Source organism: Mauremys reevesii, linkage group 5 (assembly GCF_016161935.1).
Source record: "Mauremys reevesii isolate NIE-2019 linkage group 5, ASM1616193v1, whole genome shotgun sequence".
In the NCBI taxonomy this organism is placed as follows: domain Eukaryota; kingdom Metazoa; phylum Chordata; order Testudines; family Geoemydidae; genus Mauremys; species Mauremys reevesii.
In genome coordinates this window covers 113,434,939-113,460,422 of record NC_052627.1, presented here as the reverse complement: position 1 = coordinate 113,460,422, position 25,484 = coordinate 113,434,939, and the positions used below count along the sequence as shown (strand labels likewise).

The window sequence follows — 25,484 nt, the reverse complement described above, 5'->3', positions numbered from 1 at the left end:
TGATGTAGCTAGCTGAGGTCAACCTTGTGTCTTTCGCCTGGACTCTGCCTCGTCTAGCTACATGGACTTAAAAACTACTGTGCCTTGTGTCCACTAGGATTTTACATTAAGAGAACTATCTTGATGTACGCACACCTTTTTTGCAATGAAGACATAGCCTGAGTGACCCTTGGTGAATTACTCAGTTTTGCCCCGATGCAGATCAATCAACAATATCAGTTCACAAAACATAGTCACCTACTAAATAAGTTGTAATGTATTTTGTAAACGTAATGAGGTCTTATTATTATGCTCTCTCATCTCAGTACTCTGCTATTAAATCTTTGCTGAGAAGTAGGGAGCAACAACTGGGTTTTGTGTCTGAAATGAGAATTAATGAGGATCTGCTTTTTAAAATACTTTAAATTTTACCTAAGTCCTCTATACTGACAGAACAATAAAAATGTCTTAAGTGTCTTCAGAAGATCATATTACTGGAGAGTTTTTTAAGATGTATTACAGACACAGTACAAATATTTGGAAACTAAGGTAGTGCAATGTAATCTGTTGTACCATAATATCCCTTGAATAAAATCTATATCCTTTAATGAATTTAGAACTATTGGGAAATGAATATGTTCAAAATTCAGTGTGAACTCTCCATGTATACAAAAATATATAGCACATATATACATAACATCGAAAGCATTACCAGTGATGATATACTTCTGTTCTTTAAAATTACAACATAAATTCTCTCTACTTCAGAAAACTACAGTGGTTGAATTCAAGCAGTTGCAAATTTTTAATTAAATATTGTTTGTTTTTAAGAGAAATATACATAAATGTAATATGTAAGTATTAAAGAACCATCATACTTAATAAAAGCTCTCTACTAGTTCAAAGCACTTCTTTAACTATAGAATACAGAGTGCACTGTAGTATTATCTGTGAAAGCGTGACATCTCCAAGTAACTTAGCAGACTCAAAGTTTCAAAAAGTAGGGGGGAATGTATAACGTTGATGGGATCATGCATCACTATTTAAAATATGTAATAACGTTCTAATGCAAAGAGTCAATTGGACAGGAAAATAGAAAGAAATTCCCCTCCCATTCAAGTCTGAACTCATAAGAACATAAACTCCATTCACAAACATATGCAACTACATGTGGCGTGAAACCTGGTGGACAATGTGAAACTGAGCAATTAGCTACATTAAGAGTGAACAATTAGTGCTACATAAATATAAGTTAGACCCGATTTTTGTTAACTGAGTCCATTTATTTATTTTAACCCAAGGACAACAAACCTCTAAGTGACCCAAACAAATCTTGAACTGGAGATTATTAAAAAGGAAGAGAGTGGTGCCAAGCCCCTGAACCACTAAGGCTGATTGTGTTGCTTTGAACCTAAGGATTTAATAAAAATATTTGACACGTAAAATAGGGAGGAAAACACAACCTATGAGGCAAGAGTGGGGAGTATCAATGGAAGGGCAGCTTGGTGAGAAGGGGGGGGGCAAATCTGAGGCTGGGGCAGCACACGGGAGAATGGACAGCTCCTTACTTACCATCTTCATTCTCATCAAACACGGGAGTTTTGTGGGAGTGGTTGCCACCCATATTATTCCACAGCTTCTTCCACATCCCCAGCCACAGTCTCCGCAGGGCGAACGGCCAGCATCCCAAGGGGGAAGGGGGCGAATTCCAGACAAAGAAACCAGCCCAACTAGCGGGGTGATCGCACTTCCCAGCAGCGTCCCGGGCTCGGAGCCCTCCCTGCCTCTCGCTGGCTCTGGACTAGGCGGGAGTCCCCGCATCCCCTTCCATGCTCTCACGCCTTCAACCTCCCCTCCACGCCCAGGACTCGCTTCCGATCGCCGCTCCGAGGCGGGCTGCGGCTGCTCGGGGAATCCTCGGGGGGGTTAGAAATCATCCTGCGAAATGAAAGTGATCCATCTGCCTCTGACGGGAACTGCTGCTGCTACTTACTAACTTGATCCATATTTCATAGCAGACAGTCCGGGAGGGAGGGAGGGAGGCGGCGTAGGTCCTGCTGATGGTTGCCTTTGGTAAAAGGTAAAAGCTGGATCTACCTGGAGCCTGCTGAGTTTGGTACCCAAGATCCCAAATTCCGCTTCCTAAAGTGAGGACATTATAGCCACTCCCACTGTTCCCGGACCCCAACACAGCCCAGCACATCGGAGCTACAAAAACCAGGCTCCAGCAGCAAGATCCTGCTAGTTCCAGCCAACTTCTGGCCCCACTCCCCCCAGTTCCACTGGCCAAACAGAGAAAAGTGGAGCCACACCTGTGGTATCAAAACCAGGTCTCTGATGCACCGCAGTGCACCCTCGCTGCAAAAACTTGGCTTCAGCATCTGGACCTTGCCAAATATAGCCTCTAAACACAGAAATGTGACCACCCAAAGAGACAAGTGTTTCCACGTTTCCACAAAAACAGCCCCTAGTTGTAAAAAAAACTGGACCCCAAATCTGAATTCCAACATCGGTTGTAAGAAAGCTGCAGAAACTCCGGTTCAGCACCTGTATCCCCCTGGATGGAGCTAATATTAGGTGGCAGCCCCCTTCCCCCACATATCTAAATTTAGAATCTAGTCACTTCTTCTAGTCCTCCAGAATACTCTAATAGTCCTCCAATTTACTATGCTGCAAAAACTTGCAGCCAAGGCCCGGACCTGAGCTTTTGAGGTGCTTTGGTATATAAGGGTCTAGCTTTTAAAGGTGAAGTAGGAGCAACTAAATAAGTTCTCCATTTAAGTGGTAGAATTTCGTGACTGGGACCAAACATTGTCTGGATCCAGGTGGCAGATCCGGGTTTTTTTGTGGCACTGTTATGTTGGGGGCTGGGAGGTTTTTTTGGCTCACTAGGAGCTGCTAGACTTGTTCTCCATTTGCCCATTTAGGTAATGGAATTTGGGGATCTGGGATTAAAATCTGGGAGGATCCAACACCCCCCGGACACCGCATCTTTCTCAGACGCTGCCCCGTGGCAGCGAAGAGTGCGGTTTGCGCATTAGGGCGAAGTCTATTGACTTGTTCCTGCTCATCCTTAATAAGCGAGGCTACGTCTGCAAACGACTGGTCCATTACACAGGGAAGGGCGGTTGCTAAAGTTTGCTGCGTATCTCACTCCGGGGGCCCTTAGAGCAGCGGAGTTTGGGGCCGGGGTCGGAGGCACAGGTTGGACAGTTCTCTCCAGCTGCGTGTGCCAAGTGATGGAGTCGTACATGAAACGTGCTGGGAAACAAACTGGCCCATGGCAGATCATGGCACGTTTATTTCTGCTCCGGGGCTGATCTTACAGCTGCCGGTGAGGAGGATCTGCGGTAAACAACACGCAATTAAACAAATGGGGAAAGGCAGAGCCCAGCCCAAGGGAGTGTGGGGACTTGATCCTAGCACAGAAAGGGTTAACGAGTCTAAACAAACACCCGGTCCCCAGTAAACATTTGAGATGTTCAGCCTTACAATGCCACCTGCTGGCTCAACTCAACACATCTTGTCTGTGCAATACAACGGCCAGTTGGGTGATCACTATTGCTAGGCATCAGGGGAAGTCAGCGTAAGGTACCTAATCAGGGCACAACAACAGTCGTCTGGCTGCTAAACTGCTGCTTTTTGTTGTGGGTGCTGTTAAATAGGCACAATCTAATTCTCTTGTAGGTATAGTTTTATAGAGGAGATTCTCCAGTTCTGGTGGTGGAGGGGGGTGAGTTTATTTTCTTTAACACTGACGGGGTCCTTTGCTGAGCAAACTAATCACACTACAAATTAGCACACTTTGTGTGTCTTATTTTCTGACTCCTGTCAAAAAAATTTGCCTCAGTGCTTCAGAGTACACTGAAAACCCCCCAGGAGAGATGAGTGTGAGAAATGCTGTTATAGTTCTCTTGTTCCATGATAATCATAGCACAGCCATGGAGTTTGAGAATGAATTCAGCAACTCTTACAGGGTCCTTTGTAAGGGCTTGATCCAAAGTGTCAAATCTGAACAGTATCACTTTCCTTACAATATTACATTCAAAAGCATGGCTGGGTGTTAAAGCCTGCTCCCAACAGTGGATATCTGTTGATCCCATCTTTAATTTGGCTCTAGCCTTCTTCCCAAACTGCTTTATCATATGGCCATAGATGAGGTCACCCGCAGGGAATTTGCTTGGTTCAAGCATCTATTCTGAATCTTCTAGATCATAAGAAACAAGTTTCTGAAGCCAGGGTACTCAACTGGATCCGTATGCACATTTTTAGATTCTTTTCTTTGTCTTTCCGCTTGACTACTCCATCTTGTGTGTTTTGCAATGGCTCTATCCTCAGCTTTATAGTGAGCTTGCTAATCTTGGCTTAATGTTCAACTAGCATATTTGCAGACTCTTTGTCATCTAAAGCCTCTATACTTACATTTTTCAGGATTTTAGATTGCACAACTTCATCTGTTTGTTGTCAGTTTGCTTTAGTATCATCCCTAAATCATCTTCTCTATGAAGATCCAATCTTTCACAAGTTACTTCCCAATGCTTTTGTCTACATTCAGTTATTCTCACAGTGACTTCTTTCAAGTTTTCATTCCATTTTCATCTGGCCTTTCATATACGGGATTCCATTCAACCTCCAATCAAGCTTGATTCCTGGGGAAATAGTCACTATAAAATAGCCATATTTATGAACCTTACAGAATACGGCATTAGGCACTTCATCCTGAGAGGTGCTGAGCACCTGCTGCTCCCAAGAAAGTCAACAAATCCTGCTTATTTAGTCCAATCCCCTTGATTTCAACAGGAGTTTTACTGAGTGGAGATGTCAGGGTTTGGCTCCAGTTCAGTGGTACTCTCTGACATGTAATCAACCGGCCCCAAGAGTGATCATTATAAGGAAGGAGATGAATTTGAGCACCTCCGTTACTATGGGAATAATTTAGGATTGTTATCAGAGTCAAAAAGTCACTACATCTCCCTGTGCCTTAGCTTCCCATCTGTAAAATGAGACTGACCTCCTTTGTAAGGTGATTTGAGATGAATGGATGAAAAGTGCTATAAAAGAACTGGGTATTAAGAGCTAAGTATTATCATCATCCATTAACAGGAACTTCTAGTTTTATTTACCTCAATTATATTTTTACAGGTGGAGTTTTTTTTTTTACATGCCATTTTCTGGATACACCTAAGAAATATCAACTTGAGAATCCTGACAAATAATGTCCATTAATGAACCCCTTCTTGGATGACATAGGTATTTATTTACAGAGATTGGCCTTATCCTCAAAATATTATTAATACTGTAATAAATAATGCAAACTATTCAATGTCAAAAATCATATATACAGTGTTTGAAAGCCAAGGCCCATATTGCACACTACATAGGAGAAAAACTGAAATTCCACTCACAGTTTCCATTAATTGTTCTAGTGGAAGGGGAGGAAAAGAACACACTAAACCAATGGGTTTTCCAAGATTTCAAGACACCTGCAAGAGGCCAGGTTCATCTGTACAGAGACCGAAAGGCTGCTCCCCCATGCCTACTGCCTGCAGAACCCGTCCCCTCAGGAAGAGTTTGTTTGAGAGAGGACAACCCTATGTAAGCTAATGCAGATGGGCTCAGCCTTATCTCACTCCAGGAAATCTTATGGTATTTGAGGGCATGGGAAGTGTTGTAATAATTTAGCCTATAAATTTATCCAAATTGTGAACTCAAGTTTAAAAAGTATGTCAAAGTTCATAAGATGCTATAATAACAAAAGTTGATTGGAAAAGGTATGAAAGGGAATCAGAATAATTGAATTAGTCTAAAACAAAAAGGCTAAGTTGATATGATTCAAGGACTCTGTGGAAATTATGCTTGTTAAGAACAGGAGATCCGGAGCCAGAAGTTAATGAGCCAAAATTGGTATCTCTGATATTAGGCCTAATTGGTGAACAAAACAATGATGGGGTGGGCTGTTCCACCCATCATTCCCTTTTTGAGTCCTTAAAAGAAAGATTTTGTGGGGAGAGTATGAAAAAATAGATAGAGATGCGAGCCATCCCCACCATCTGCCAGGACCCTGGGCCTTCATCATCCTGATCCTGAAAGGTGTCCTGGCCAGACTGGGACAGAGTGAGAGAGAGACACCCAGATGACATTGCTACCCCTAGTGAATCCCAGACATGGGACTCCTGAGATGACAGTTATTACCAGCTAAGAGACTGTCAAACAATGGGGGTGGAGGATGGGTTCCTTCTAAAAATTGTCTATAGCTAAAGGAAAAGGGATCAAAGGGTGTTGTTAAAGGGGTGGAAGCTTTATTTAATACTTTACATTTCAAATACTTGAACAGTTTTTCCTTCTTTTCTGTATCTTTAATAAAAGGTTACAAGGATTTTTAATGGTATGTTTGCCTTGGTGCTAAGCAGGCTGAGGTCTCTGTATACCAAGTCCCAGACCTTCTTTAACACTATTTAATGTTGGACAGTAACTGGGTTATGTTACCCCTTTAGCCTTTTATTCCATCTGAATTAATACAAATAAAGGGAGCAATGATGTGGAGAACAGACATAGATAGCCAGTCCTCCAGCCCCTCTTTATCTCTGGAGACCAGTCTCTGTGATGCACCCACAGAAGGGCTTCTGAGGAATCAAGGGAAGGATGATGCTACAGAGTCAGCCCTTCCCCCTCTTCTGTGGCTTCTTCCCAGCCAGATCTGCCTACCCTGGGTCCCCTCTGCCCCTGGGCAGGGAGGGAACAATAAGGAGCAAGATTCCTTAACTCTATTATTCATAACAATTTAAATTTAAAAAATCATAACTATAATTTCCTTTCCACTATTTATGTCATTTGTTTCCTTTTTGTATTTCTGACAGCTTGGACAACGAACAAGTTCATTTTTTATTGTAATCAGCTCCTCATCACTTTCATATTCATATTTTATTCTACACAGGTTAGCTGTTAGCCAGGATCAGCAGGGATGCAAAACCATGCTCTGAAGTGTCCCTAGTCCCTGTTTGCCAGAAGCTGGGAATGGGCGACAGAATGGATCACTGGATGATTACCTGTTCTGTTCATTCTCTCTGAAACACTTGGCTTGGGTCACTGTTGGAAGACAGGATATTGGGCTAGATCAGGGGTCGGCAACCTTTCAGAAGTGGTGGGCCAAGTCTTCATTCATTCACTCTAATTTAAGGTTTTGCGTGCCAGTAATACATTTTAATGTTTTTGGAAGGTTTCTTTCTATAAGTCTATAATATATAACTAAACTATTGTTGTATGTAAAGTAAGTAAGGTTTTTAAAATGTTTAAGAAGCTTCATTTAAAATTAAATTAAAATGCAGAGCCCCCCGGACCGGTGGCCAAGATCCAGGCAGTATGAGTGCCACTGAAAATCAGCTCGCGTGCCGCCTTCGGCACCCGTGCCATTGGTCTGGCCCAGTATGTCCGTTCTTATGTTCTGGGTTCTTATACTACCCTTATCACTGTTGCATTTGAGCGTTTTTCAGTAGTGCATTAAGAGACATTACTAACAATTACCATGGGCAGCTCATTCTCTGTCACCCTCGTCCTGGGGAGAATTGCATGTAGGGTTTTGTGTTTGTTTTAATATACATGTGGCTATGGGTGTGTGTTTGAGAAGGCAGGTCAAACTGGAGAGGAAGGTAGTGAGGTTTGTGATGGCCCTCAGTTCATGTACAAGTTCATTCCCCAGTCTCAGACTAGCCCCAGAGAAAGCTTTGTCTTCTGCACTAGCAGAATGCTTCCATGTTTGGATTGCAAACAGTGCTGGAAAATGTTTGTTTGCTAATTAATATTAGAATAAAAAAAACATGAATGACATTCCCATTGGTGTTATATTTTATAAACGCTTATTTTTGCAATACTTAAATTCACAGTTAACTTTGACCTGACCAGCTTTTGCCTTCATGATTTGTGCCCCAGAAGCCTAATGCAAAGCTCACTGATATTAATGGAAAGACACCCATCTTTAGATCCAGCCCTAGAAGAAAAGCTGGCACAGTAAACTATTCAGTGCCTTGCATGCAAAGAGAGATATACAACAACTACTGGCTTTTTCTGTAGAAAATTTAAATTAAAAACTCTGAAGAGCAGGGGAAATTATTTCGGTCTCTCTGTAAAAATCTCTCAGATTTTCTAGGTGAACTTTCATGCTCAGTCAAAAGAATGTAAACATAATATGTAAACATAAATCCCTCTTTTATGGCTGGATCCCACAAGGTGCCATGCACTTTAGCCCCGATCCTGCAAAGCATTTAAGTAACTTTAAGTACATGAGCAGTCCCACGAATGTTAACAAAAATTCACACCTGATTAAAGTTGTGCATGCACTTAAGTGCTTTGCTGGGTCTGGGCCTAATTCCATTCTTAAATTTCAGAATTATAAAATAAACTTGGATTTTTAAAAATTCTCCCTGAAAAAAATCCCTAGCTGTTTGGACCCAATGTACAGTTAGAATAAAATTGTGACATTTAATTTCCATACTGTACGACAGATTCTTCCTTCAGTGGAATTACTTCCATTTATGCTGGTAACCAAGATCAAAAGCTGCCCTGGTATCTTCAGACCCCTTGTTAGGGTTAGTGAGAACTATTAAATCAAAACCACCAGTCTCCTTATAAGACCCCAATCCTGCCACTGAATCTGTCTAGGCAGACCCTTGTGTCTGCAAAACCCCATGGATTTCAAAGGCAGAAGGGTTCATCCATGTGGCTCTAACTGCAGGATCAGGATTAAACTGAGAAAGTTTAAAGCGGTGTGTTAACAAGAATTGGAGGTATGCCCTTTAAGAGAATATTTATCAGCAGTGCTACCCCAGACAATTAAATGTAACATTGTTAGTCATGATGGTAAATTTTGAGTGTTGGCCAATTTGTAAACACTGCGGGCTCTTCTCCAACAAAGAAGTTTCAGTTTGTTATTTCCTTCCAGTGCCAGATAACAGCTTTTATGAGTTCACAGTGGTTATTTAATCAAAAGAGTGTTTTGCTTTTCAATGTAGTTATTGCATTGCATTTTTCACAGTTTCTATATCACAATCATATTACTCTTTCCATTGTAATGTAGGGAAATCATTTTGATAATAGAAAATCACCTCCAGGGAATAGTTGCAACTATGGAAAATAATAGTATCAGAGGGGTAGCCGTGTTAGTCTGGATCTGTAAAAGCAGCAAAGAGTCCTGTGGCACCTTATAGACTAACAGAACTATTGGCACATGAGCTTTTGTGGGTGAATACCCACTTTGTCGGATGAAGTGGGTATTCACCCACGAAAGCTCATGCGCCAATAGGTCTGTTAGTCTATAAAGTGCCACAGGACACTGCTGCTTTCATGGAAAAAATAGTAATTTTTAATCTGCTGAGCAGACTGGGAGTAAGGACACTGGGTTCAGTCCTGTTATGGCACAAGACCCATGGAGTTTCCTTGGGAAAGAAATGCAACAAAAGTTAAGTATTGCCTATCTGTAAAGTTAGTCAAGTACTTACTAGCCTCCAGGAATGGAGTTTCTGTAAAATGGGGATAATATTCTTTTTCACCTGTCCTGTGTATATAATAAACACACATTTTTAGCATGTTTTAGTTAGTTATCTCTTCAACAAGTATACAATTTCACTGTTTTCAATCTCTCTGCACATGGAAAATTTTATATGCCTGCCCCTTGTCAGTCTCATCTCTTGTCTTTGAAAACCCGGTCCCCACCCCAACTCTGGTATAACTTTTCAAGATAGGGTGACCAGAACTGACCACAGTGGGTTAGGTTCTGTGGTACATGTAGAAGAGAGCAGCACAGAACATGCAGAATATACAAACTGCTATAGCTGGTTAACTAGTGCAAAATCAATTTACAACTTTCCATAAATAAATGTGGTGAGACAGCTTAAAGCCACCGTTTATTGGTTAAAAGTTTCATTACCTGGAAAAGCTTCAGAAATGTTGACATGAATGATTATTCATCCAGCTGCACACATACAAAATGGGAAATGACTGCCTAGGAAGGAGTACTGCGGAAAGGGAACTGGGGTTGTAGTGGACCACAAGCTAAATATGAGTCAACAGTGTAATGCTGTTGCAAAAAAAGCAACCATCTGGGATGTAAGAGCAGGAGTGTTGTAAGTAAGACACGAGAAGTAATTCTTCTGCTCTACTCCACAATGATTAGGCCTCAGCTGGAATATTGTGTCCAGTTCTGGGTGCCACATGTCAGGAAAGATGTGGACAAATTGGAGAAAGTCCAGAGAAGAGCAACAAAAATGATTAAAGGCCTAGAAAACATGACCTATGGGGAAAGAGTGAAAATAATTGGGTTTGTTTAGTCTGGAAAAGAGAAGACAGAGGGGACATGAGAGCAGTTTTCAAGTATTTAAAAGGTCGTTACAAGGAGGAGGGAGAAAAATTGTTCTTCTTAACCTCTGAGGATAGGACAAGAAGCAATGGGCTTAAATTGCCACAAGGGAGGTTTAGGTTGGACATTAGAAAAACTTCCTGTCAGGGTGGTTAAGCACTGGAATAAATTGCTTAGGGAGGTTGTGGAATCTCTGTCACTGGAGGTTTTTAAGAGCAGGTTGGACAAACACCTGCCAGGGATGGTTTAGATAATACTTAGTCCTGCCATGAGTGCAGGGGACTGGATTAGATCATAGAGTCCATGATTCTATTGTTCCCACCGTGGTATCCCTAGAAACAGAGGTATAGCATCAGAAGAGCTGATCTGCCACCCAATCCACAGTCAAGACCCAATACAACTCCTACAGAATTCAATGGCAAATTTCCAGTACCTTCAACGGGAGTAGCATCATGCCCTGCGAAGGTAAGTTCCTCATGGACTGTATCTGTCTCTCCTTTTTGTTCTGTATAACACTGAGCATCCTCTCAGTGCTTAACAGGTATACAACAAGAAGAATCCTCGGTTTGGGTTTACCCAGAACAGCCTGGACTCCAGTGTACAATCTTAGTCTCCCTCCTTCTTACTCTTGTTGGTCTTGTAGCAACTCTCCAGGAACAATTACCCATAAGCTTTTCCAACTGCCCTTGAGAATCAGAACCTAAAATTGAATGCCTATATAAAAAAAGTTATGAGATGATATGAATCTCTAAAGCATAAACTTTTGTGAGACCATTCAACCTAAGACTAAGTTATGCCTAATATATATTGTTCTGGGACAGATATTTCCTCTCAGCTGCACCAAAGAAAATCCAAAAGGTCTCTAGCTGCTTCAGCAAAGTTGTTCCAGATTTACCCACATTTAACTAAGAGCTGTACCTAACCCTGTATGCTCATCGATTCTCTTTAAAATAAGTACATTTTGGCTTTATCCTTACAGACATGTTTGACAGTTGTACACTGCATGGAAAATGTACATTTTTTTTACATTGTGTGGTAAGGAGGAAAAAGGACAGTTTGCTAGAGCTGGGTACTTTTCTGTGGATGCTTTATTAGAAGCTGCAAACTCATCTCAATCTTAACTGCATCATTCCAACAGAGTGTTGTACATTTTCATGTATTTAAGAACTGTGTTGTCTTTGATTTTTTTATTTTTTATTTTATTGCTCACTCTGTGTGGACATCTGTAAATCACTACTAATGTAGCAGGATTACATTCCTTTGCACTATAAAACTTCCCTTTGGGCATTCTTGTAGTTTAGAAGACAGTAAGTAGTTAGCAATTCTGCCATTGCAGCTCTTACATTAAAATGCCTTTGATGACAGTTATATGGTGACCTCATAGTTCTTGATTTCAGAACATACCCAGTCGCAGTTACAATGTCTGTAAATTACAGTTTATTTTGTACTAAAAGTTTTACTGTTTGAGTACTATCCAAGAGTTAGTTCCTGATATTAATAAATAACTCCATTTATTTTCTTTATTGATGGTGTATTTTAAAATAAGGCTCTGATATGGTCCCTACATGTAGTAGGTCACCTCTGCTTCTTTTTCTGAGAAAAGCACGTGTTTATTGCTTTGTACTCCTGTTAGCATGAAGAGCCAATCTTGCTATAGGAAAAGCGAAACTAGGTATTGTTCTGGTTCATCCATCATCAAACAGCGTGGGATTATCAGAAGAATTTAAGTGATTTAGGATCACAGAACCCATCAATTTTCAGAATCACCCAGAACTGTCAACTAAGTTATATTTGCAAAGTCTTCAATAGTGGCAGAAAATGCATAAACCAGAAAGACACCAATTCCATTTTCAGATCCAAGGGCAAGGCTGCAGTGCAGGGATAAGATTGGTTTTAAAAAGCTGCAGTTTTATTGGATTTACAATAAGGAAGAATGGATCCTATTAGTATAGATCTGTTGTACAAAAATGTATGGAGCCTTGTCAGTTCTTTAAATGATTCCAGGATAAATCCAGGGTTCCCCACACTCAGCCTGAGTTACAACCCACCCTGCATTTTGGAGGGCCTGTGGCAAAGAATCTAGGCTGGCTTCCCAAGTTCTCCTGTGCTCCTGAGATTACTTCCTCTCCCCCTGCAATACAATCCCTGTTTCCAAGATACAGTACTAGAACAAAATAAAGTTTCTAACAGTTTTGGCACCAACAATAGTTTTCTGGATCCTCTCTTTTCAGGTGGAGGCTAAAAGCCTTTGAACAGGCTTAAGGAAACAGAGAACCAGACACACATCTTAGATAAAATCAGCATAGCTTCAGTGCAGCTATCCTATCTGAAGATCTGACCTATAGTCATCTAGGTCCCATTTTATTCAGAAGAGGAACTGAATGCAGTATTTGACCTCCGGCACTCTGAGGACATGCCAAATAGGTCTGAAACAATCAAAATGTTTTAAACAGAACATGATTCACAGTGCAGCTCTGTTTGGGTGTCCAGTTACAGCAGCACCTGACTTACGTTTCTGTATGTTCCAGGAGGGCTAAAGGGCTTCAGCAGTTTTCTGACCACTGTGACTATCTCCTTCTTCCCTGGACAGAACAGAACCGCCGCTTGAAGTTCTATATTCAATCTCCTGCCTCCTTCAGGACCAGTGCTATCACATCACCGCCTGATTGTACTGTCAGAGTAGGGACAATACAATCATTGGCTTCACTGAAAGCTTAGCCTGAGAAGGTACTGCAGGAGTGAGCATGTCACATCTGAAACGGGTAAAGATACATAGGGCACAATATAAAGGGCAGAAATGATCGTGTCTGTTTAAGTACTGTATCATACACCGGAAACTTTTACCAATAAGAAATCCTAAACCAATAAATGAAAGTTAGTGATGACACTGAGCTGCAATGTGCACATCTGGGTTCAAACTCTTTCCAAATTCTCTGAGCTTTGGATTTGGGGTTCTACTTTGGATCCATCCCTACTTATTGTATATGATAATTTATTACTTGTACAATAAAGTGCTCTCCTTCAAACAACCAAACCAGACCTCCCCCACTGCAACTTGAGACCATTGCTCCTTGTTCTGTCACCTGCCACCACTGAGAACAGCAGAGCTCCATCCTCTTTGGAACCCCCCTTCAGGTAGTTGAAAGCAGCTATCAAATCTCCCCTCACTCATCTCTTCTACCAACTAAATAAGCCCAGTTCCCTCAGCCTCTCCTCATAAGTCATATGCCCCAGCCCCCTAATAATTTTTGTTGCCCTCCACTGGACTCTCTCCAATTTGTCCACATTCTTTCGGGGGGGGGGGGGCAAAACTAGACGCAATACTCCAGATGAGGCCTCACCAATCCCGAATAGAGGGGAATAGTCACTTCCCCCGATCTGCTGGCAATGCTCCTATTAATACAGCTCAATATGCCGTTAGCCTTCTTGGCAACAAGGGTACACTGTCGACTTACATCAAGCTTCTCATCCACTGTAACCCCTAGTTCCTTCTCTGCAGAACTGCTGCCTAGCCAGTCGGTCCCCAGCCTGTAGCAGTGTATGGGATTCTTCCGTCCGAAATTCAGGACTCTGCACTTCTTCTTGTTGAACTACATCAGATCTCTTTTGGCCCAATCCTCCAATTTGTCTAGGTCACTCTGTACCCTATCCTTACCCTCCAGCGTATCTACCTCTCCCCCCAGCTTAGTGTCATCCGCAAACTTGCTGAGGATGCAATACATCCCATCATTCAGATCATTCATGAAGATGTTGAACAAAACCAGCCCCAAGACTGACCCCTGGGGCACTCTGCTTGATACTGGCTGCCAACTAAACATCAAACTGTTAATCACTACTCATTGAGCCCGATGATCTAGCCAGCTTTCTATTCACCTTATAGTCCATTCATCCAATCCCTACTTCTTTAACTTGCTGGCAAGAATACTGTGGGAGATTATATCAAAGGCTTTGCTAAAGTCAAGATATATCACGTCCACTGCTTTCCACATATCCACAGAGCCAGTTATTTCATCAAAGAAGGCAATCAGGTTGGTCAAGCATGACTTGCCCTTGGTAAATCCATGTTGACTATTCCTGATCACCTTCCTCCCCTCCAAGTGCTTCAAAATGGTTTCCTTGAGGACCTGCTCCATGATTTTTCTAGGGACTGAGGTAGTAGACTGAGGTAATAAATGTATCAAATTTAAATGGAGTTAGGTCAGAGATGAATTTACCTCAGGAATTATTGACTATGAGAAAAATCTTCTTCCCATATAGCCTTAGTTTTGCAATACACTTCAGTGCTAGCATGACTGGGCCCATTGTAACTTTCTAATAATTTGACACTATTAGTTACTCTAAATCCTGCATTCGTATTTCCTAATCAATATTTTCTCTACAGTATGTAACAGAAGTGACTTACAATAGAAAGCATTTCACTCTTCTGTGGTCCAGACATAATCCTCTGGAGTTATGCCTACTATAGAGTAAGTATATCTAACCTGTAGTGACACTGTACCCATGTCTCTGAGCATAGGAATGGAAAAGTTCATTGTTGATAAAGTAAGAGGCACTTATGAAAATCTGTGAAACATCGCTGAAAATTATATTGTCCAGTACTATTCATCATGTTGCTCTTCCTCGAAGAAGGATGGCTCAGTGGTTACGGTGCTAGCTTGGGACTTGGAGGAGCTGGCTTCAATTCTCTGCTCCAAGTTAATTCAGATCAATGAAGTTACTCTGGCGTAAAACTGCTGGTGGGAGCAGAATCCAGCTCTTGGTAATGCTTGGTAAAGCACCCCCCCACCCCCAGTAGACATCCCAAGGGAAGTCAGGCTGCAGCCCTGGGGTGAATCAACAGAGAAGGAAGGTGGATCAGCTGATAGAGATCTCCCTGAGCCAGCCGGCTTTGGGTGCTTTGCTGGTTTATTTGCAGGCTGTGCAGCCACTTCCCCAGCAATGAAAACAGCTTCAGTCTTCTGTTCTTAAAACCAATGCTGGTGACCTATGGTTTACCTCCCCCTTAATGTTAGGTATTTAATACAGGGCCGCCCAGAGGGGGGGGCAAAGGGGGCAATTTGCCCCGGGCCCCGGGTTCCGCAGGGGCCCCCAAGAGAAGAGCGGAGGCTCCCGCCTCCGCCCCTCTCCTGGAGCCTAAGCGCATCAAGCGCCGAGTCTCCGGCCGAGCCCCTGAGCCCCGCCCCGCTCAGAGTCGCGTGGGGAGGGGGCGGGGCTGGGAGCTCCAACGGGGCCTGAGCCCCGCCCCACTCAGAGTCGCGTGGGGAGGGGGCGGGGCAGCTGCCTCCGCTCGGCGTGGAGCTCCCAGCCCCGCCTCCTCACCACGCGGCTCTGAGCGGGACGGAGCTCAGGCCCCGCCGGAGACGCGCTCGGGTAAGAGGCCGGGGCCGGGGGGACCCTTCTGTTCCGGGACCCGCCGCCGAAGTGCCCCGAAGGCCCGCGGCGGGGACCCCCCCCCCCGCCACCGAATTACCGCCGAAGACCGGGCGGGTCTTCGGGGCACTTTGGCGGCGGGTCCCGGAACGGAAGGGCCCCCCGCCGCCGAAGACCCCGGGCCCCCGGAATCCTCTGGGCGGCCCTGATTTAATATGCTTTACTGCTTAATGATTTTTTTTCTCTCTCTCTCTTCCCATGTAATATAGCTACATTTAGAACACTGGGGATACTTTGCTAACAGCCAGTATATCGACACGTCTTTTGCTGTGACAGGCACCTTATCTGTAATAATGATTGGTGTGAAATTATAGACTTCCCCATCCTTCATTAGCTGACTGAGTGGGGATGGCAGGAGGAGATTGCCTACAATAGCATACGGCCTATCCCTGCCTGCTATTAGCAATGGCCCAAGATGGGATACTCGAGGGGGAGGGCTCTGGCTTACCTGAGAAAAAATTCTCTGTAGTGTCTGGTTGGTGGGTCTCGTCCATGTGCTCAGGATCTAAGTGATCACCATATCTGGGGTTGGGAAGGAATTTTCCTCCAGGTCAGAGACCCAGGGTGGGGTTCGCCTTCCTCTGCAGCATGGGGCTTGGGTCACTTGCTGGTTTGAATGAGAGTAAATGATGGATTCTCTCTGTAACTTGAAGTCTTTAACTTAGCCAGAGGTTAGGGTCTATTACAGGAGTGAGTGAGAGAGATTCCAAGGCCTGGGATATGCAGGTCAGTCTAGATGATCATGATCTGCCCTTCTGGCCTTAATGTCTATGAGTGTCTTTCAAGAGCACAGACAAGATCTCCCTTTGAATTCAAAGGCAAAAATCCTGTTGGCTTCAATGACAATCAGGATTAAGGCTTTGAAGAATAATTATGATCGTTTGGCCACAGACCGGCGTCCCAAATCTGTGAGGGTGCTGAATACATAAGCCAGTGCACTGAGTGTTTCCAATTCCCCTTACAGCAGAGCGTATTTGGTACCTTGCAAGATCAGGCCCTCAGTTTGGAGAGAGGAGCTATTGCAGCAGGTAGGCAGAGCCTGTCACTATATTGCTGGTGTGTTTGTTCTCAGCAGGGGAGGAAAGTGTTTCTACTTGCTTATCTGTTTTGTTCCAGCACAGTTTGCAGCCTGTGTCTTGATGTGCTGGGAGATTGTGCTCTGGGATCTGGAGTGTATGTCTGTGCCTGAATGAAATCAGAGTGTGCTTGCACTGAGGAAAATTTGTTACTTTTGTTCCTTGCTGTGGAGCCACGGCTGTTGATTGAAAGCAACCTGCTGAGGCTACTGCTGAAATTATTAGAGTCTTCAGTAGACTGACAGCACTGAGAGGGGGAAAGAAAAAGCACAGAATGGAAAATGTTAAGGTAGAATTATACTGTTGGAGCAGTGTGTTGTTTATTTGAATTGGTCCAATTATGGATCCCTCTCACACACAGGTCAATGGAACTACTTGCATAAGTGCTCCACAACACGAGCCAGGGTTCTGCAATCAGCCCCTCTAGTTTACATCAGCCTGCAGATGAGAAAACTTTCTGAGGGGTCCAGACCTGCAAGGTGCTGAATGCCCGGAAATCTCATTGACTTCAGCATGCCTTAGTGGTCAGGATTCAGGACTGGGACCAGAGAAGGTCTATTCTAAGCTCTGCTGGTGACCTTGGGTCAGTCACTTCACCCCTCTGTGTTGTCTCTTTGGATTAAAGCTTTTGGGGGACAGCGTTGTCTCTGTTTACAGAGTGTTCAGCACACTGGGGCCTCTAGTCACTAGTCTTATATCAACTAACAGAATCCTAGTGATGACTATAGTTATTACTAAAATGTTTTAGAGAACCACCTTACACGCATACACAGCCCCGTGTGCATTTTTATGTAATTTAATCATTTTTCTTATGTTATCCTAACATGGCGCTGCAGTCCAGACAGCAGGGGGTGTGAATTGTAGAGCACTGTAACATGTCCCAAGGGAACCCCCCCACCTCTGGCACATTAACTTTTTTAACCAGCAAGGCAGGACAAAAACAAGCAAGGTGGCAACCCTAGTTGTCCATCGCTCATGCGTATGATTCATTGGTGCCACTAGGCATAACAGCCAGGAATCCACCATAATGATAGAGATGTTTTTCATCTATTGATTTTGCGATACAAGTGCCAAGCTAGGCATGCAAGTCAGTCAAGGAAAGATGTGTTGTTACCATTAGTCATAGGGAGACAGCCTCTATGAGAAGAAGGCCAACGGGTTGCAAATGGAGAAGTGTACAGAGAATACATCATAAGATCGACGGAGGAAGGACCACCTCTTTGCCTAGCGCAATGGTGTGCTGATCTGTGACTGGGGCCCCTAGGTGCTACTGCACTACACCACCACCACCTTCTCTCTACGGCATGTGAAAATTCGTCTCCAGCTTTCAGCAGCAATAATGCATGCAGTCATCGCAAACAATCCCAGCTATTGCCCTCTTATTCTGTTGCTTCAAACAAACCTCTGGAAAGTTGTACCTATACTAGACTATGTCTTCTTGTAGCCTGTTTGAAAGCTCTTAGCTAAAAGAATAAATGAATTAAAATAATAAGAGGATTGTGCGTAAACAAAAAGAGCCAACATTATGTTGGCCTAAACAGCAGCATGTGGACCAATGATTACAGAGGTCAGTAAAGATTTGTAACAACATACTGATGAATTTTGCAGTACTGCAATAATTCCATTACAAATCTACCTAAAACATATTTCACCTTGATCGATTGGTCGTCTTCTTGTATCCCGGCCTTCCTTCTCCATGTGCAGCCATGTCTTTTCAGGATAAAATCTTCCCATCTCTTTGGAGGTCGGCCAAAGGGTCATTTCAGTTCCTGTGGGTACCACTCGGCGACAGCTGCAGTCCATCGATTGTCAGTGAGCCTCGCTATATATCCGGCCCATCACATTTTACTATGCCTGCTCTCAACAACGACGTCTTACACTCCACTCTGCTGTCTTATCACTTCATTGGGAACTCGGTAAGACATATTTAACTTGAAAATATGCAGCAGTACACAAGGATTTGGCCACATTTTTTTCTGGCAATACTTCTCCTGCTTCAGCCTTAGGCCCTGATCCAGCAAAGCATTTATGTATGTAACTCTGAGCATATCTAGTACGTCCATTGAAGTCAGTGAGACTTATCAGATGCTTAATGTTACCCATATGCTGAACACTTTGCTGGGTCAGGGCCTCAGTCTGCCTAGAAACAAGAACAACAGTCTCTGCTATTCCTTCCAAATCAGTCACAGTAGCTCCCCTCAAGAGGCAATCATCATCAGATGATGATGATGTTCCATTATATGGAATTTAGGTTTATGGAAACGTGTATATAAATTGGAGGTGTCACCCAAGTAACCTCTATATCACTAAGAGAAAAAACATTGAGCATCAACAACCAAATCCAATATTAGCCTGTGCTTTTTCAGGAGATATCTATTATACCTCCTGCTAAATGGCAGCACAAGCAAAGCTTGCAATGAAAGTGAAGAGGAGCAGACTAAAGGAAAGAAAAAAAATCCTTATTTGCATTGGTTCCACCCCGGTCATTAAGCATCTGCTTATTAATTACTGTTATTGTAAGAAATGACAGTATGCTCAGTGCTGTACAAGACACTTATGATGACACAGTCGCTGTCCCATAGTACAGATGATCAAAACAGACAGCACAAATCAGCCTTATGTGCCAGGTGGCTCAGGGGATGGTTTTATCTCAGAGTATAGCAATTTCTTCTGTCACTGTGACATCAAACACTGTGTTACCAAGTAACATCTGCCTGTTACTTTGGGGTATGCTTCTTGATTAGAGTTACTCTTCTGGGGGGAGGGGGTGTTTCTGTAATTCTATCAATGTACAGCTTATGTCACTTGTGTTCTCGCATGGAGCTCTACTTCTCCCAATGGAGCTATCCTGCAGGACCTAGGTTCCCCAGGGCTGGGTTCTTCCAGCCCCAGAATCAGGCAAACACACACAGTGCATCTGAGAGGACCTGATTAATCAGCACTCCCAAGCTGACCCTTTATATGTCCCTGGACTCAGCAGGCTGGGTCGAGCAGCACTTCCAAGCTGCCACCCTCATATGTCCCAGGTTCAGCACGTCCCTATCCCCACTTTCACGTTACAATTTTTCTGGTAGTAACCCACTTGATGAGCAAACCCCACAGGACTTTTGGGCGCTGCAGGGATCTTTAGCTTAGGTCTGAGGAGTGTTGCTACAGAGAAAATGGGGAAGCCAAAAAACACCCACGAGGGGAAGGGAGAGAGCGAGAGAGAGAGAGCAACCAGCTTACCATGAAAGTTATTTATTGCCAGGTAATAACCATACAAGGGGAGCCCAACAAACAAAACAGTTATAATATTAAATCTAACTTGAATTTGATTATAAAAGTCAGGTTTAGAAAACTATAACTGATCACACAAGTCAGGGTCAGAAGTCTATACTGAGAGTGAGAGAGAGAGCTGGGTTCTCACCACTCCGTGAAGCTTGAATCCATCGGGGTTCCCAGGTGGTGGTGGCAGCTGAGGGTCCGGAGTGCTGGAGACAGGCAGAGCCCCCAACATGATCAGTCAGGAGAAGATGAAGTCCCAATGGAACCGATGCAGATTTTGGATCCAGGCATCAGAGCACCTACTTGAGCATGGTAGGGGGTTTTGTAGGGAAAGAACAACGGTTCAGGGGGGAATACTAGGTTTGTTTATGGGTAAACTGATGGCTCAAGGGTGTACACCAAAGTTGTTTTGTCCAGGCTAGACCTTAGGAATTGATCATTCCTGGCTATGGGCGGTGTTCCTTCGAGGGAGCTCACAATGTAATTAGGCAGCTTCAATATTTTGGATACCAATAAAGGATTTAGTACTAGAATTGGTCTGATAACTACTGAACTGGGTGTGTGCAGGCGGGTTCATTAACATCTGGAGCAGAGATCCCCCATCATGCAGTGCTTCCCTGCTTTCCTGGTCCCAGAGTTCCGTGTGGTTCTTGTCTTGGAAACTCTGTTCTCCATTCTGTATGCTAATGGAGATGCCTCCCTGTCCCATCTTTGATGCAAATGAGGCTAGGGGAGTTTCCTTAATCCTGTTACCCTTGTCTGGAGGGGTTTAGGTGTGTCTTACAAAAAGCAATGAAAGGCAGTCTAAGTCTTTCTTCTGATCGGCTTTGGTTCAAGCAGAGGCTGGGTGGCGGGGAGATGTCGGGGTGGTGGAGAAGTCTTTCATGAGTCAGTCAAGCTGGGTACTGGGTCCTGGTTCCCCAAGAACACAGAGCTGATAGGTAACAACTGGGATGAGTATAACTCCTCCTATATCCCCATGCACTTCACCATTCAAGAGGGATTAGGAAAAGAAATCTTTGCTCACATGAGGCTACCAGAAGAAAACCAAGTATTCCCAGAATCATCCCACCACAGTGTGTGTAAACTGCAAAAGCTGCTATCCCATCACCCCCTTGTGTGGTTTGCACAATCTGGCCACATATAGCTGGGTACAGACTGGAAAAAGACATTGCCATTTCTTCCTACCTGCTGTGTTTTAACTCAATCTAGTACTAGTTCATTGGAATACATGAGATATGGGCAAGGTCACACACACAGCCCTGCGGAAGGGGTGGAGCTCCCCAGTGTAAATGAAGTGTCATTCCTTAAAATCATGCAGTGTGCATCTCTCTGTATGGGAGGCCAAGAAATGTCGGGGCGGGGGGGAGGATCCGTCCCCTGGCTCCTCCTCCCCAACCTTCTTGCCCATTTTATGTGGCTTGTACTCCAGAAGGCCCCAAGAGGGGCAGTCCCTGTGTTCAGGGGCACAAAGACTGCAGTCGTGACTGGCCCTTGCAGGGGATACCAAGGTGGGGAGGCAACCCCCATCTTCATGCACAGCTGCACAAGGGCCTGCTATTGTCTGGCATTAAAACTATATAAACTGACCTAAAGCTTCTGCTGAATGAGATTTTGATTAAGTGCCTAGAACCCTTTTGAAAAGGAGACCTAAGCTCCTAAATCAGGTAGAAGTTGCACCACTGAGTGTAGCAATGCCTATAGATCTTTAATAATCTGGGCTTTACTCCTGCAGATGGAACCCCAAACACTGCAGTACGGTGGAAAGTAAAGCTGAAAAATGGTGGCACTAGGACTTCAGGTAATCCACCCTAAGAGCAGCTATGCCCCTGCACAGTGACAGACATTTTGCATATATTCCTAAGTAAGGGCCAGATTCTGACATCTTTGCTCTTACTGAATAATGCCTTACTACACCAGCCATTCCACTGGGTGCAAGTGGCGGTATCAGACTCTGTTAGAAGAAAATGGAGCACCTGACCTACCATGCATAGTGGCACCTGCCATGAAAGTAATAAGAACATAGAATAATAAACAAATCTTTCTTCAATTTTTTTTCCCACATTGCACCAATTTCCATCTAAAAATCACATTCATGTTCTGAATTCTTTGCCTTAACTTTGACTCATGATGAAAACTGACCTTGCCCACTTCTGCCTCACATGTGAGCAGGACACAAGCTTGTCTGATGTGTATTTCTGTTTAGCCCTACAGCAGCCCGAGGATATGAGACTGACCATGGGCACTGCCCTGTGATCAGAAAACGCATACATTACTCTGTTGATTCAACCAGTAAAAACAAAAAATAAAGTGGAAAACAAGTTCAATGTATACTGACTTTCAGAGCCCATGGCCAGTTTTCTGGCTTGTTTTCCATTAAAAGTTAAATTCTTCTCATTTGGTTCCTGGTGTGTATGCTTTGGCCTCTGTTTCCTGTAAGGAATGTGTCCACACAGCTAAACAAAATGCTTCCCTAAGGGAAGCTAGAGCTTCACATGTGGTGCAGCAGAGAGAGAGAGAGAAAACTTTATAAAGAAAGAAATTGAGTAAGTTCTGTGAGGAGGTAAGAAAAGCTTGAAATCGTTAAACTATAACATCAAAAAGTAACTTAGGAGTGCCAGTTAGGTCTGGTGCTCTGGAACATATTGTCTACACCCCTTGAAAGAGTATGAGAAATAACTAGTTGCAAAAAAGTGTAGTCAATATTTTCTTGACTTAAAAGTACTGTGAGCAGGCACCTTCTGCAGACAGCTCTTCAAACAAACACAGTCCACGGTGCGTAAAGTCCAAACTCTCTTCTTCCTGGTGCTTGGCTTTTTCTGTAGTTGTTGTTAACAAACAGCTCAGATCTTCTATCCAGGCTTGGCTATTGCTAGGTCCTCCCACAGGACTTATCAGCTCACACACTAGGTTCTCTCACACAGAGAGCAAACACCCTCCTCTTCTGTATCCAGATGGCATAACAAACACACTTAACCCATTCCCAGAAAGATCAACACCTGATCAGATTTCAAGCAAACACTTTGACTGTTAAAGGTAACAATTTGAGGCTGTTCAGGCTCTCATTGAGGTAAATGGCTAAATTCCCACTGAACTACTTTAGTGGAAGCAAGAACTGGCCCTTTGTACATCTATTGCAAAAGAGGGCTACATTTATAAATACATAGTGGAATTACAGGATAGTAAATCAAACTAGGCTTTGTCTGATCACTTTAAAACTTTAATGAGTAACGCTGGGTTCTAAAGGGTTTCTACCTTTGCTTCCATTCCCTTGATTTCTTTGTTGTGTTGATTTCTGTGTTGTAATACTATTAACACTATTAAAGTGTCTCCGATTGTTTTACTGCAAAAGCACAACCTGTACCAAAATTATACATGAAAAGGAACTGCACCTCTGTCTATTTGACATGGACAAAGTCATGGCTAATTATGTACCACTAATAAATGGAATGGGTTCATGTTGAGTTTGGTACACAATACACCAATAGTGTTTTGAGTACACAGAACAGCTGATACAGTTACACAGTGGTTTTAACATTGCTTTCAACTGGGGTTCAGTATGCAAGTGTAACTCTCTGGTCAGTGTTACGCATCCCCTCTGTGCCTGATCTACGGAGGATATGAAAGTCTTAGTTACAACTCTTGGTTCTTTAGCTCAAGCAATGAAAGGTCACATTATAGCTCTAGAGGTCCCAGTTCAATCTCTTGCATCAGACAAGAGGATAACTGTTGCACAATTGATCAGGTCAGCATTATATAAATAGGTTTAGGTCAGTTAGCCCTGACTCCAGCATGGAAATGAGGTAAAGCTGGTTTGACTGGAACCTGCAATCCTTGAATACAAGGGTTTCTATGTTTTCACGTGGCATGGATCATATCTCAAGACAGTGGTTGTTGTAGTGATTACATCTCCTTCCATTTGCTATAGCAGACACCTCTTGCACGGAGAAGGAATATTAGATTTTATTTTTTAATATCAAGAGGATGGGAAGTCAGATGGTACAGTATAGTTAAAGTGGTACCATTTTCTAGTATCAACAAGGCCTTCATCTAAGTTATGGCTGGGTTAACTGTGGGAAGTTATCACTATACCAGGAATGTCAGCAAATACAAAACTCCACAAAAATGTACACGAGCCCTTAACATTAACCAGCTCATTGCCTTCTCAGCTGTCTGGATTAAAAACAAAATTAGTTATAGGGACCCTCAGTAATCAGGATGTTGGGAAGTGTGGTTCCTAAGCAGAAGAGAAGCTTCATTTCTTTTTTTGTTTAAAAAAAATTGAGATGAAGTGTTTGCAATAAAAATAAGGTTTTTAATTGACAAGTATATTTGATACACAGCATACATATTAACACTATTTTTGTCATGATCCATTATTTACTTTTCTTTGTCATGCTCGATAATTTATTTAGCCTAATTCCATTTCTGAGCCTGGCTGATATGTTTAATAAGCTTATTCAATTTGTTGAACAGAAAGCCACTCCAGTTGTTTTCACAACATACATGACTGTAATCAGTAGAGCTTCATTCATCCAGGGCCTGTTCTCCATGTTCTTACACTTTGCGGAGTTATTCACACCGTGCAAAGTGGACAAGATCCTTGATGTCCAGTGTAGCTCGAAGGAGCTCGCAAAGTTGGCTTCCTGATACCTAAAGTGAAATCCTGGCTCTATGAAGTCAATGAGTTTTGCCATTGATTTCAGTGGGGCCAGGATTTCATCCATAAGGTTTATACACAGTAGGAGATCTACGTATATGGAGAGAAAATAATAATAGAGCCACAGTCTATTACATAAATCTGAGCTGGGAACTTTGCTCATCATAGCTAGTTGATTTGAGGATTTGTTTTTGCTCTGTTGTTATATTAGTCTATTGGAAGAGCTGTTTACAATCAGAGATACACAAAGCAATGCACATTTGACCAGATGATAGTTTCTGGGCAAAAAGGATGAATGGAAAACTGAACCTGCTACCATGCTAAGAATGTACTGAAAAAGCTTTGGTGCATTCTGTAGTTCAGCAGGGATGTCTCCCTGGATTTCTGTTTAGGTTGAACCAGTTGATTATACATACACCTCTAACCCGATATAACGCTGCCCTCGGGAGCCAAAAAATTTTACCGTGTTATAGGTGAAACCATGTTACATCGAACTTGCTTTGATCCGCCAGTGTGCAGCCCTGCCCCCCCCCCCCCGAGCACTGCTTTACCACGTTATATCCGAATTAGTGTTATATCGAGTCGTGGTGTAGTTGCATTTTCAATCTTATTCATTCCATTGCATGTGTTTTAGTGAATTAACACCGCTGAAAGGTGCTGGAAAGCTAGTCCTGGGGAATGAAGTCCTCCATTTACCTACAGATCAGGCACCCATACACAGAAG

The 25,484-nt window shown here is 43.2% G+C and overlaps 1 protein-coding gene and 1 long non-coding RNA gene across 10 annotated transcripts in view; one reads left to right on the top strand and one right to left on the bottom strand.

Moving 5' to 3' along the window:
• STK32B (serine/threonine kinase 32B) overlaps positions 1–25,484 on the bottom strand; it is a 313,103-nt gene that overhangs the window by 261,970 nt on the left and 25,649 nt on the right. Inside the window, exon 1 of one of the 5 annotated variants that reach the window (XM_039540818.1) lies at positions 1,552–2,179. The exons of 1 other annotated variant lie outside the window; for it this stretch is intronic. In XM_039540818.1, coding sequence (XP_039396752.1) covers positions 1,552–1,800 — 249 coding nt within the window. In that variant the 5' untranslated portion in view covers positions 1,801–2,179. Of the gene's footprint in view, positions 1–1,551; positions 2,180–25,484 lie in introns of those variants that run through there. 3 more of the 5 variants (XM_039540817.1, XM_039540821.1, XM_039540820.1) reach the window with 3 other exon arrangements.
• LOC120406273 lies at positions 10,660–18,195 on the top strand. Of its 5 annotated transcripts, none has more exons than XR_005599197.1 (6): positions 10,660–10,792; positions 12,559–12,751; positions 12,856–13,089; positions 14,709–14,793; positions 16,722–16,785; positions 17,195–18,195. It is a non-coding gene; the product is annotated as an uncharacterized LOC120406273 (long non-coding RNA). The 5 variants fall into 5 exon arrangements; XR_005599195.1 differs by having other exon boundaries at positions 12,559–13,089; positions 17,195–17,416; positions 17,954–18,195; XR_005599196.1 differs by having other exon boundaries at positions 12,559–13,054.